We start from the raw sequence: 13,640 nt of genomic DNA on the forward strand, positions 1-13,640 counted from the left end.
ACGCTGCTGTTGGATGGACTGGGGATTGCTGGTCAGGGACCAGATGCTTGGTTTTTATTGCTGTTTGAGCTATGCAGAGTTGTATTTCATCCGATGAGCGGCCATATAAGACTTAAATACATAAACGAATAATGAAATCAATAAGAGCAGAATACAGATAATAACCTTAACTGTCTATCAACTGGCACCCGTTCTATCCTGCCAAGTTGCCCATATGCGAAGAGGTCCCCTGAGGGCCCTCCCTCCCTCCCTGATATGGCTGGACAGCCAAGGGGTTCACTTTGGAGCCCTTTGGACTCTTGGATTTCGATTTAGAGGCCTGCTGCGTTGAGATCTTTAGGGTAAGAAGACCAGGCCATGACATAAATGAATTAATAGGAGTTGCTAGGTTGTTCCTGCTCCCATGGTGGGGCTTCTGGGCTGGGACGAGCCCTTTTGACAGGGAATATGAGGGTCTGGGCTGACTGCAGGAAATTAAACTCGGAGGCAGGAGAACCAGGTGTTCACTGCCAGGCGCAGGCCACTCCAGAAGGCTTTTGGGGTTTCAAACCAGGGCAGTGTTGGTGTCTGTGGAGGCTGGAGAGGGAGCCGGCCTAGGACAAGGCTTCTCCCAAGTGCCAGGCAGTGGGAGGCATCCTTGGGGGGCCCTTGATTCCCATTGAGGTTTCCAAACAGACGAAGGTCTTCCTCTCTTCAGATCCAGAGCCCTTTTCCATGACACTGTAATGAACTTAGTTGAGGGAACCAATTGGGAGAAGCTTCTCGGTGCAATTTATTTCCGCATCTCTCATTATGGAGAGATGTTTGTGGTGCTGGAAAGCAGTTCTGCCTGTCCTCTTTGCTGGGCAATGGAAGCTCCACACAGGGCTGGATGCCCAGGCTCCCTCTGGATGGGGCAGGGCTGATGCCGGGGCCACTCCTGGTCCAGACCAGGTTGGGTTGTCAAGCTTCGATTGCAGTTTGCCCAGAGAGGCTCCCTGGCGTTTGGACTCAGCCAGGTTTATCCCCTTCCTGGCACACTGGCCGCCTTCAGGAGCCCCGAGCCCTTGGAACCAGAGCCAGGCGGTCCAAAGGCCTTTCCTCCAGAGGCCTCCCATTAGGGCCCAAGAGGGCAGGGTCAGTGTCAGTGGCTGAGCAGCTGCTCTGGGAATCCTCAACCCAAGAGGTCTTGAGGAGGCTCCGGGTTGCCCAATGTCCCAGAAGGAGGCCCAGCGCTTTCACCCGAATGGGCAGTGACTGGGCTTTTTGCTTCCTCTGGCTCAAAGCGGCTCTTGGCCTCCGTGTGGCTGGAAGGCCTTCACTGCTGCCGTTGTGGGCATCTCGGTTAGCGATTAAGTTGTTGGGCTGGGAGACCCAGGTTCTAGTCCCCCCCACCCCAGCATGGTAGTTCTCTGGTGACTTGGGGCCTTCAGCCCAGCCTACCACACAGGATAGTTGTTGGGGCCAAATAAGAAGATGGGTTGCCTTGATCTCCCGCAGGAAAGCTGGTCTGGAAATCCACAAGCAACAAACACCAGATGGCCACCATTTTCCTTCTTGTGCTGACTCTTCTAGGTCTCCAGCGCCAGTGCCAGGATGAGCACGGAAGTGGGCGGCAAGCCCCTGAAAGTGGGTGCCCGAGTGGAAGTGATCGGCAAGGGGCACCGTGGGACAGTGGCATATGTGGGGGCCACCCTCTTTGCCACAGGGAAATGGGTCGGCGTCATCCTGGACGAAGCCAAAGGCAAAAATGATGGAACGGTGCAGGGCAGGCGGTACTTCACGTGCGAGGAGAACCATGGCATCTTCGTGAGACAGTCACAGGTGAGCCTCTGCTGGTGTGGCCCCAAATGCTCCCTCCCTTCATCAACAGCAGCCTCCCCCTCAAGAAGGTAGAGGGTGCATGTGTGTGCGTGCGTGTGCACGTGGAGGGGGGAAACCCCTTTGGGTCTTCACTTGCTTTAAGGGGCCTGAGGAAGCCACAGGGAGGGGCAGAGTTCAAGGCCTTCCTTTGAGTAACTCATGCGGTTCTCTTCTTTGGCTCTCAGCTGCTGGGAAGTAGTTGCAAAATTACACAAGAACAACCTGATGATTGACTGACTGTCTGTCTGTCTGTCTGTCTGTCTGTCTGTCTGTCTGTCTATCTATCTTATCTAAATTGTGACATCCAAGCAGGCATGATATGCTTGTTGGGACTCTTAGAATGATTTTGTATTTTGATTTTTATGCTGCTTTTCAATTCATGCGCATTTAACCTTGGCCTAGATGATTCAGCTGGCTAGTCCTACCTTAAGCCTGAAAACAGGGTGGGTGACTTGGGGCCAGTCCTCCTCGCTCAGCTCAGCCACGGGGCTGTTGTCATGGGGAATAGAGCAGGAGAAAGGAGTGTTAGGTTTGTTTGCCACCTTGAGTTGTTTTTTAAAAAATAGCAAAGGTGGGTTATAAATGGATAAATAAATAAATAAATAAATAAATAAATAAATAAATAAATAAATAAATAAATAAAATAATAATAATAATTTAATTTGTATACCGCCCTTCTTCCAAAGGACTCAGGGCAGTTAACAGCCAAATAAAAACAACAATCAAAGTACATACAATATAAATAAAACAATAACTAAAAAACCTATTCAAAATTTGGCCCAAAATTTAAAACATATTTAAAACCCTAAAAACAAATTAAAAATTAAAACCCATAAAAACATCTAAAAATTCTATGCCAGTCCTGCGCGGAAATAAAGGTAAATATCGATCAAAACAAAAAGCACTGGTCATTAAAGCCAAATGACAATATATAACATTATTTTTAATTCCTTCCTTGGCCGCTGCATTCCTAAAAGTAATGCTGGCTTAGCAGTCTGTGGCATTGGTGTCCCAAGCGTTCCAGTGCTTGCTATGGAGGCCCCCAGTGGCCTCCAATCCATGGTTCAGGGCCCCAGGACTTTCCTGCACTTTGTCCAGAAGGATGCTAGGTAGCTGTGGCTCCTGGAGATCTCCTCTTTCCTGGCTGAGCCTCTATGCCCAGGCAGCCAGGGCAGTTTCCTCCCAGCTCTTCTCCTGCTGGAGCTCCTCCTCCCCAGCTTCATCCACATGGGCTGGGCTGCATTCCTCAAGAGATGCCAGCTTTGGAAGGGGTATCCGGGGTGGTGTGAATCCTAGAGTCTGGAGTGGAGAAATAGTTGCTTTGAATCCTCAAGTGGCCATCTGTGAAGTTTACTACCCTCTTCCCGTGGGTTTCAAATGGTCTTGCTTTTCCTTGCATCTGCCCTGGGGGATCCGAGAAATCGTGGCATGAAATGTGTGAAGGGTGGGGCATGAATGAGGCAATGTGCAGGGGCTTCACCTGTGAGGAATTCACATGGCTGCTGAAAGAACTGCAGTCAGTCACAGGTAAACAACCAACAGCTTTTAGAAAAAGACTGGCTCCTACAATTCTGATCTCCTCATTAGCTGCCGTCGGGGTTTGCAGAACAGGCAGTTGCCGGCAGCAGGCTGAAGCCCAGAATTTCCCAGTTGGGCCTTAGCTGCCTCAAGAACCCTCAGAGGTGGCCCCTTCCTGTCTGGGCAGCTCCTGGAGCTCCCGGAGGATATGAAACACCTTTGAAACTCTGGGTCAGTAAAGGACGGAGGGCAGCCCCAAGGACGTTGACCGTGTGGGTGGATGCAGCGCTGTGCAGGGAAAGCCCTTTTTTTTGCTGCGTTGAGGCCGGAAGGAAGTAGACGGGGGGGGCACTTTGTTCACCTCCTTTTCTTTCTCTTTAGATCCAGGTGTTTGAGGATGGCGCAGACACCACCTCCCCAGAAACCCCGGAGGCTTCAGCATCAAGGGTCCCCAAGAGAGGTAGGGTCTTCAGCTTTTTCGGCCTCCTGGGGGCCTCCCCTGCCTGTTTACTGTACATTAGCCATTTATGATGGAAAATGTCTTCCTTTGGGAACCTTGGGTAGCCGCCTGTCTTTTATGCCATGATTCTGAGCGTTGCCCCTCGAAGCAATTTCAGTAGGAATAAAAGAGATTGCCCATGCAGATGCAGAGAGTGGAAACCTCATGAAATGGGGCCAGACCCCTTCCGAGAAGGTGGCCCGTTGCCTTATTTATTTTATTTATTTATTTTATTCGTATTTCTATACCGCCCTATCTCCCTAAGGACTCAGGGCTGTGTACAGCCATATAAAAACACACAAATATACAAAATAAAACATTCATCTAAAAAACTTATTATAAAGGCCAAATATTTAAAATAAGATATAAAAACCCAATTTAAAAACCAAAGCTAAAATTTAGTCATTTAAAAATTTAAAACCCTAGTCCAGTCCTGCGCAAATGAATAGATGTGTCTTAAGCTCGCGGCGGAAGGTCTGAAGGTCAGGAAGTTGACGAAGTCCTGGGGGAAGCTCGTTCCAGAGGGTGGGAGCCCCCACAGAAAAGGCCCTTCCCCTGGGCGTCGCCAGTCGGCACTGCCTGGCCGACGGCACCCTGAGGAGTCCCTCTCTGTGAGAGCGCACGGGTCGGTGGGAGGCATTCGGTGGCAGCAGACGGTCCCGTAAGTAACCCGGCCCTATGCCATGGAGCGCTTTGAAGATCATTACCAAAACCTTGAAGCGCACCCGGAAAACCACAGGCAGCCAGTGCAGTCTGCGCAGGAGAGGTGTTACATGGGAGCCACGAGGGGCTCCCTCTATCACCCGCGCAGCTGCATTCTGAACTACCTGGAGTCTCCGGGTGCTCCTCAAGGGGAGCCCCATGTAGAGAGCATTGCAGTAGTCCAGCCGAGATGTCACGAGAGCATGAGTGACCGTGCACAAGGCATCCCGGTCTAGAAAGGGGCGCAACTGGCGAACCAGGCGAACCTGGTAAAAGGCTCTCCTGGAGACGGCCGTCAAATGGTCTTCAAAAGACAGCCGTCCATCCAGGAGAACACCCAAATTGCGCACCCTCTCCATTGGGGCCAATGACTCGCCCCCAACAGTCAGCCGCGGCTGCAGCTGACTATGCCGGGATGCCGGCATCCACAGCCACTCCGTCTTGGAGGATTGAGCTTGAGCCTGTTTCTCCCCATCCAGACCCGTCGGCCTCCAGACACCGGGACAACACCTCGATAGCCGTTGGGGTGGTCCGGTGTGGAAAAATACAGCTGAGTGTCGTCAGCGTACAGCTGGTACCTCACACGAAACCACTGATGATCTCACCCAGCGGCTTCATATAGATGTTGAACAAGAGGCGAGAGAATCGACCCCTGAGGCACCCCACAAGTGAGGCGTCTCGGGGCCAACCTCTGCCCCCCCGTCAACACCGTCTGCGACCGATCGGAGAGATAGGAGGAGAACCACCGGTAAACGGTGCCTCCCACTCCCAATCCCTCCAACCGGTGCAGCAGGATACCATAGTCAATGGTATCAAAAGCCGCTGAGAGGTCTAATAGGACCAAGGCAGAGGAATAACCCCTATCCCTGGCCCTCCAGAGATCATCCACCAACGCGACCAAAGCCGTCTCAGTGCTGTAACCGGGCCGGAAGCCGGACTGGAACGGGTCTAGATAGACGGTTTCCTCCAGGTACCGGGGCAGCTGACATGCCACCACATTCTCTACAACCTTCGCCGCGAAGCGAAGGTTGGAGACCGGACAATAATTACCTAACACAGCTGGGTCCAGGGAAGGCTTCTTGAGGAGAGGCCTCACCACCGCCTCTTTCAAGGCGGCCGGAAAGACCCCCTCCAACAAAGAAGCATTTGTAAGCCCCTTGTTGTGTCTTGCCCGCCCTCAGAGCAGCCAGGGCCTTCTTACCTGCTCCCCAACACTGAGGAATGTATGCCTTCCGGCCCAAGTCCTGGCTCCATGCCCCCACAAACTGCAGAAGAAGGAGCATCTCCCTGCCCCAGCCCTGACTCCATGCCCAGGCAAACAGAGCAGCTAGACCCCTCCCCCTCCTCCACAGCAGGTGAGCCTGAGGAGGGTTTACTCCCAAGAACAGCTGATTGGAGTGACCCTCGCATCAGAAGATTGGAGAGGCGGAGGCAACAGAGGGAAGGGAGGGGCAGGCCTTAATGAGTGCTGAGTCATGGAGCCACACCCCATGGCCTATATAAAGGAGCTACTTTCTGGCAGTCTCTGAGTCAGGCAAAAGTCAAACTTATCTTGCTGAAGTCACTTACTGGTCTCCTGCCTGCTCTGAGGACTTTGCGAGGACTTTGGGCAGAGCTGCAGAGGCAAGCCTGATTCGGATTTCCCGGACCCAGCTGTCAGCGGAGGAGTGGGACACGACACCCCTGGAGCCAGCCTCGTGTCACATCCTGTGCGGCCAGCACCAACTAGGAGGGACACGGGTCCAGTAAACGTGGTGGCATTCAGCCTACCCAGCAACCTATCCATGTCCTCGGGAGCCACAGGGTCAAACTCATCCCAAACAATCTCAACAAGACGGCTCTCAGACATCCCACGCCTTGCCTTTCAAGAGGAGCAGCCGAGGAGATCCCACAAAAGTTCTGGCCATGAGGGGCTGCCCTTCACGGGGCTCCTGGCAGGTGGCTTGTGGTGGCATTCCAGAAGCCCCCAAATGCTCACGAATCCTGGTTCACGGGGGATCTTGCTGCTCCTGCTAGCCAGGGCTGGATGCTGAAGCCGTCAACGGATCTGCTCAGTCCTAGGGGAGCCTGGGCTGGCGGAGTTGGGATCCCTCAGGGCCAAGGAAAGGGACGGGGCCTGGAAAAACAGGTGATTTTCAGGTGTGGTGCAGAAGGTGAGATGGCTATTAAGGAGGGTGAATAGAGAGGAGCGGCATGCCAGAAAGATGGCGGCAGGGAAGCAGCCTCCAAGCAGCATTTGATTTTGCAGGAGGTTCAGCCTCCCCGATGATCGCTTTCTGCTGGAAGGTTTCCCTGGAAACTGCCACAGACGACACAGACCCCGCAGGCTTTGTCGCGACTCTGCTGACCTCCTCTCTGTCGGCTGTAGCTTCCCCAGCTGCCATTAGCAGAGGGCCCCGAGAGCTGCTCAGTGGCTCAAACAGCCAGAAAAGGAGAGCTTGATCCCAGAGCTTGGATGGATCACTGTGGGTGCCCAAGAGGTCAGAGGAAGGACAGCCTGGCCACGTCCCAGCTGGCCCCAACTCGGAGCCTGGAGTGCAGGGAGCAGAGCTTCCCTTTTTCTCTTCTTGTTGGGCCCTTTAATTCCCTTTGCGGTGTGGCCTGCGTTGCTTCCAGCTGGACATTCAGGCCAGGCCAGGTCCAGTTGAAGGCAGGGACAGTGTTCAGGAGAGCTGCACTGCAAATATCGGCCTCTCCGCCCTGCAGGTTTACTGGTTGCTAGTGACGCCAGTCAGCAGCAGAGCCAGGGGGGCGGGGGGGGGCTGTGGTGTGAAGGTCTAGGCTGGGACTGGAAGATCCATATGGACCCATCCCTCTCAGCTCCAGGAGCTCCCTGGTGGGGCTTTGAGTGGTCCCCCTCTCCAGCCCAGGAGCCACGGTGGGTGGGGCAGGGTTGGAGGGGATGGACAGATGGAGGCCCAGTGGTATCCTTTTCTCTTGGCCAAGCTACCTCACGGGGGAGGGGGGGTATGGGAAGAAAAAATGGGAGGAGGGAGAGAGCACTATGGACGCAGTTGAATCCCAACTCTGGAGGATGAGGAAACAAATAATCACAATAAATCAAAGAAATAATAAACAAAAAAGTCTGAGTATCAGATGAAACGCTACTAATAGGACAGTGGTGGAACAAAAAGCACCCCAGAACTCTTAAGCCACAAACAGACTTGGCACATAGTCTGGTGTGAGCCTTCTGCGATTCCCTGCTGGGGGCCACATCTAGAGTGGGGAGCATGCAGGACTCGGGGCCGGACCTTCTTGCTTCAAAGTTCAGAGAATTCCCCAGAAGTTCGTAAAGTGCAGACTTGGGTGGCATATGGAAATCCATGGCCCACCTCCCCCAATAAAATCACTTTCAAAAATGTCGTTATTTTGATTTTCTCCTCCAGATTCTTCAGAAGGGCCCAAAGCCAGCAAACTGGTGAGTAGTTTATTTCTGCCATTTGAGGTCCCTTGTACCTGTCTGATGTTCATTGCAAGAGAAAAGTGGGGCCAGACCCCTTTCCCACAAGATGGTTTGCAATTATTTGGGTGGGGTGGGGTTGCTGCTTTACATAAGACAACCTTAACCCTGACCCTTTTTGTAACCCCCTAAAACACTGTGTGCTCAGCTCGGAAGGGGCAGCTGATTCCCCATCAGCCCTTGATGAAAAGGTCGGTGAATTTGGAAGGTCTCTTCCCGTGAAGCCCTTCTGGGTCGTCTTGCAGCTTCTCGCTCGTCTTCTTGTGCTGACCAAGAGGCCTGAAGGGGCTTCTCCAGCGGGCCAGAGGGCTTTGTTCAGGCCCCAGTATCTCTGCTGCTAACCTTTTCTGATTCCGGGGACACATAAAAGAATTCTGACTTTGGGAGGGTTAGAGTTTTTCTTCTGCTTTTATATTTTGATGGCTTTATCCATCCTTGTAAACTGTCCATGGATGAAATAGGCAACTGGACCCCTTCGTCTCGAGATCTGGCTCAGCTGTTTTCTTTGTTCCTTTGCTCCTTCTGTCCATCGAATGGCCTCTCCATTTGGTCCTCCGTCCAGTCCGTCCTCTAGCCAAGCTGGTTCTCTCTGTTTAGTGCTGCAGGGAGGGAGGCAGCTGCTCCTCTGGGCCTTCTTTGGAGCTGCTCCTCCCCCGCCCCCCGACTTCTGCAGCCCCACCTCAGGGTGGGGGGCTCCTCTCTTGGTTCTCTCTGCTCCGGCCAGGCCTTTACCCTTCCTTAAGCCGCTGCCCCATGGCCTCAGCCCTGAAGCTCTTGCCTCCCTGCTCCCACTTGTCCCCCTCAGCTCAATGCTGCGGAAGGGAAGGGACCTGCTTCCTGTCCGCCCTACAAACATGTGAGGCAGTGGCTGAGATCCTGAATGCTGGGATCCCTCTGACTGCCTCATGTTGTCCTGGCTCTTGTGCTGCTTGCGGTCAGAGCCAGTCAACGTTTGGTGCCTGCCCAGGTCTGAGCGTCCCCCCCTCCCCAATCCATAACAGGAGCGCCCTCTGGGCCTTTGACACCTCCCTTGCCCCAGGAGAGGGTTGGGGCCAGCGGTTTCTTTCCCCTGCGCTGAACCGGAGGGGCAAATCACCGCCTGCATAGGGGGCTCCCAGTCTGAAGCAGAAGACGACTATTGGGGAGCTTGGAAACGCAGGTTTCCCAGAAGGGATGACAGCTGTGGCCGTATCCCCTGTGCTCTCAGAGAGCAGCTGCTGTCAGTTAAGCACAGGTGCCTGGAGACAGGCTCTGGTCCCACCATGGACTCCCTGGGCAGGCTTGGGGAGAGGGGGGGAGGGAGGAGAGAGAGAGTTGCCCTCCTGTCATTTCACAGGCCGGCCCATGCGCTGCAGAGCTGGGCTTTCTCCAGGAAAGGAATCCGGCCCGGAAGGGCTCCTGAGCCTTTTTTTTTTTTTTTTTTACATTTATATCCCGCCCTTCTCCGAAGACTCAGGGCGGCTTACAGTGTATAAGGCAACAGTCTCATTCTATTTGTATATTTACAAAGTCAACTTATTGCCCCCCCAACAATCTGGGTCCTCATTTTACCTACCTTATAAAGGATGGAAGGCTGAGTCAACCTTGGGCCGGGCTTGAACCTGCAGTAATTGCAGGCTATTGTGTTCTAATAACAGGCTCCTTACAGCCTGAGCTATTCCGGCCCCTTCCTGTCCACAGCCTCTCGGTCCTTCCTCCTGGGAAAGAATGGTCTTTGGGAAGCGCCTGCCCCCCCCCCCCGCCGTGTCTGTCTGTCCTTCTGCAGTCACAGAGCATGATTAAAAGAGGCAAATGGGGCAGCGGGACCGTCTCCTCCTTGCAGGGGGTTTGCTGGTGTGAATGTGGCACAGTGATGACAAACAGAGAAACCGGATGGATGTTGCGTAGCCTTATCGTCCTTTGCAAACACCATTTTTATGCGTCCATATAAATAAAAAGTTGAAATAATTTCCCACAAAGACATCAGGATTTCTGCGGTTTGCTGTCATCTTTGGCATTTTTGGTGTTTCTTTGTTTTGGAGCAAAACTGGAACGGGAGGTTCAGGAAAGGGAAGGAGGGTTGCTGTGTCGTAAAGGAATCCACAAACATGCAAAACCTTTTTAAGGTTTTGCCTGGCTGATGTTGCTCTGCTGGGTGGGGAGAGGTTGCTGGGTGGTTTTGTGGGGCCCCAGCCCCAGCCCCTCACATGGCTGCGTCCTACGAGCACTTCTGGCCTTGCTTAATTCTGGGTTGGGGGAGGGGGGGAAGCATTTCTGAGTCTCCTGTCCAGAGACAAATTGGCTGCTTTCCTTGCCCTGCAAACTGCAGCTCTCTCTGGCCTGGGTGTGCGGGTGGGGGGGGGATGAGGGTCCTGGAAAGGGTTGGTGAACCGAGGCCACTAAAGGGGGCTTCAGCTCCCACCCCTTTCCCTGCTGGGCTTTGATTCTGCACTTGATCTCTGGGAGGGGAAGGGGGTGGGTGTTCCAGGGCAAACGGACTTTTCTTTTGGTTTTCTATGAAACACCCTCAAAGCAGGAACACCTGGAACCTCTTTCCGTTCAGAGCCACTGGCTCCCCCTCCGCCCACCCGATCTAACCTGTCCTTTTGTCCTCTTTCTATGCAGCGCGGAGTGAAACCTAAAAAGGTGGTGCCTCTTTTTTCTCGTGCGCATGAAATGGTTGTGCAAAAGGCCACGCTCGTGGCTGCCGTGGCCTCAGCTGCCACATACGCGCATGCGTCCCCGTTGCATGGATGTTCCCATTAGGGCACCCGAGTGGTCTGACGGGGTCCCTGACTGGCTAAGGCTCCCTGGAACACCTGGGCACGTCCCATCAGCAGCTTAGCGGTGCCTGGAAAGAGGCTGCTAATTCTCCAGCTGGCTTACTTTGGATTTCTGACAGCCACAAAGAAAGCTGTAAACCCAGATGCCCCCCCCTTCCTCCCCCCCCCTCCTGACCTGGCCAGGAGCGGAGGGGATTGCCCTGCAAATCCCCGCAGCAGTTTGGGGAGAGCAGAGGGGTCTTCCCCCGCTTTGTCTGCAGCTGTGGGGGTAGATTTCCCAAGGCAGGAGCTGGGCTGTCTCCCAGGGTGAGAGGCCAGCTGCAGGAGACCGTCTCCCCCCTCCACTGGGCCCTTTAACTGTCTTCTAGAGCAGGGGTCTCCACACTTGGCAATTTTAAGACTTGTGGACTTAAACTCCCGGAATCCATTGGTGCCTGGGATTTAAAGTCCAGCAGTCTTAAAAGTTGCTAGGTTTGGAGACCCCCACCCCAGAGTCTCCCTCCATTGCTCTGCCCAAAGAGCAGTAGGGAGGAGAGGCTTTCCACTGCTGGTCTGGGGACTGCGGGACGGGGAGGGGGGCATTAGAGGAGAATTAGGCCAAGGGTTCTGGAGCGCTGCTCACACTGCCCAGCAAGGAAAGGAGCTCTTTGGGGGTCCCTGCTCTAGATAGTGAAGGAGAAGCGGAGGCTGAGGTCAGGCTTGAGGGGGAGAGGCCAGGCTGCTCAGCCCACCCCACCCCCTCCCCCACCCCCGCCTAGGGCAGAAAGTGCTAGCACGGTTTCTAAGGTACAAGCCACAGAACCGGGCTGCTGAATCCCTCCCTCCCTCCCTCCTTTGGCCTCCAGCCTGCCCGAAGAGAGGTCCTACCTGCTTCCAGGGGGAGGGGGCTCCTGGCCCTGAGACATAAGCTCCGAACCTCAGCGGGGGTGGGGTGGGGAGGGGAAGGGAACCTCCGCAGCCTCCTCTTTCCAGCTCTGCTTCCTTCCCATCGTTGCATGTGCCTGAGGCCTGGGCTTGCATGCCTTGCTTGCTTGCTTGCGCCCGCTGCTTGCAGAACCGCCCTCCGTCTGTGTGGCTTTGCATGAGTGCTGAATCTGGCCCCGGTTCTGTCACCGCCCGCCTTATGGAGTGCCTGGCAGACCCTCCCCCTACCAGTGCGCAGTGATGTCTCCCCTGTTTGGCTTCTGGCAACAAGTGTCGGCTTGCCTGGCTGCAGGTGGCTTGGTGCCCTTGAGGGTGCCAGGGCAGCCCCGGTGGCACCTAGGAGAGAAAGCGAGGCTGGGAGGGGCTCCGGTCTTTGTCCTTTGCCTCAGGGCAACCCACCCCATGTTGTCCAAACCAAGCTGAGTCCATCTTGCTCCTCAGAGAAGGGGGGGCTGGGGGGCTCTTGGCAGCCCGTCTCTCTCGGTCCAGGCAAGCTGCTGATTGGATTAGTTGGTACCTCTGGCTGTCCTTCTGGGTGACAGATGGCTGTGGGGGGGGGAGGCCCCTCCCTCCTCCCCCCACTCTGGGCCTGCCATCTGTCTTCCGGTCTGGGAGAGGCGCAGGTGCGATGCAGCCCAGGAACTTCCCCAGGGGGTATTGCGAGGCCAGGGGAGGCCAGGAGAGTGAGCCTCCTCCTCGCTCGCTTGTTCCCTGGCCAGGGTCATGTTTCTCGGGGGGGTGTCCTTAGGTGCTCAGCCTCAGCCTGCTTGCCCCTGCCTAAAGGGAGTCGGGGTGGTGGTGGAAGCTGAAGGATCTTACAAAACATCAGCCATTTCATGACGCAAAATGCATTTGTTCTCATTCAATCCTGCGGTTGCCATCATGAGAGGAATCACTGATAAACCTTAGGGTGCAGGAAGGTTGGTTTCAAAGGAGGAACCTTTTGGGGTGCTGTGATCAGCCTTGGAGGCCAGGAAGGGGCCTCTGTTGAGTGCCCAGGGGGTTCCTTTGGGACCCTTGGCTCTTGCCCGTAAGGCCAGGCCTGTGCAGGGAAAGAGGCCTGCTGTCTCTCTGGCCTTCCTGGCAGACCGGAGCCATTCGCCTTTGGAAGGGGAGGGGGCCTCTCCAAGAATAAACTGCTTTGGAGCAGACAATGGTTGGCCATGTCTTTTAGATATCTCCCCCCCACCTCCACCCGGTATGGAATCATGTGTCATTTCTTCCCTCCAGCCCCCCTTGGTGGCTGCATATAATGGGCCTTGTTTCTAGGCAGCGGCCTCTCTGGGGAGCAGCCTCCTCAGGGCCTCTGTCCTCCCCGGCTCTGCCTGCCAGCTCAGCCTTGGCGGCTGCTCCAACTGCCCTGCAGGACCCTCTTGGCTGCACCGGCCTCGGCTGCTTTCCAGGAAAAGCCCTTCTTTTCCAAAGGAAAGAGGGTTTCATTGATCGTTCATAATGTAGACCCCAGTTCAAATGCCTCTGAATTTGCTTTCTTCTGCAGAAAGATGTGCACGAAGGACTTTAGTCCTTAAAATTTGTAAGTACTGTTAATATAATTAAAAGGCAGGCAGCCCGTAGAGCTGAAGTTGTGCGCACAAGTGCTGGCTGCTTGTGTGCCTTCAGCCGGTCGCAATCCAGCCACGTGACATGGAAGAGAGCAGGCTCGGTGGAAGGCCACGTTTCCTCTAGGAAAAGCAAGTGGACCAAGCACAGCAGCTTTCATTTTGGCTCCTGAAAGATCTCTGGGAATACGGGCAGCCCTCCAGTTACAATAGTTCATTTAGTGACCGTTCAAAGATACAACATGACTGAAAAAAGTGATCGTTTTTGTGTGATCATTTTTCACACTTATGACCGTTACAGCATCCCCGTGGTCACATGATCAAAATTCAGGCACTTGGCAACTGACTTGTATTTGTGACCGTTGCAGTGTCCT

At 54.4% G+C, this 13,640-nt stretch overlaps 1 protein-coding gene across 9 annotated transcripts in view; it reads left to right on the top strand.

Annotated features, from left to right (window-relative positions):
- The window catches only part of DCTN1 (dynactin subunit 1), a 56,341-nt gene that overhangs the window by 16,600 nt on the left and 26,101 nt on the right, over positions 1–13,640 (top strand). For 7 of the 9 annotated variants that reach the window (XM_058193844.1, XM_058193841.1, XM_058193843.1 and 4 more), the window contains exons 2-4: positions 1,555–1,803; positions 3,742–3,820; positions 7,948–7,979. In XM_058193844.1, the coding sequence (XP_058049827.1) occupies positions 1,576–1,803; positions 3,742–3,820; positions 7,948–7,979 (339 nt within the window). In that variant the 5' untranslated portion in view covers positions 1,555–1,575. Of the gene's footprint in view, positions 1–198; positions 342–1,554; positions 1,804–3,741; positions 3,821–7,947; positions 7,980–10,625; positions 10,647–13,640 lie in introns of those variants that run through there. The other 2 variants (XM_058193845.1, XM_058193842.1) reach the window with 2 other exon arrangements.

This window comes from Ahaetulla prasina, chromosome 8 (genome assembly GCF_028640845.1).
Source record: "Ahaetulla prasina isolate Xishuangbanna chromosome 8, ASM2864084v1, whole genome shotgun sequence".
Classification (NCBI taxonomy): Eukaryota; Metazoa; Chordata; class Lepidosauria; order Squamata; family Colubridae; genus Ahaetulla; species Ahaetulla prasina.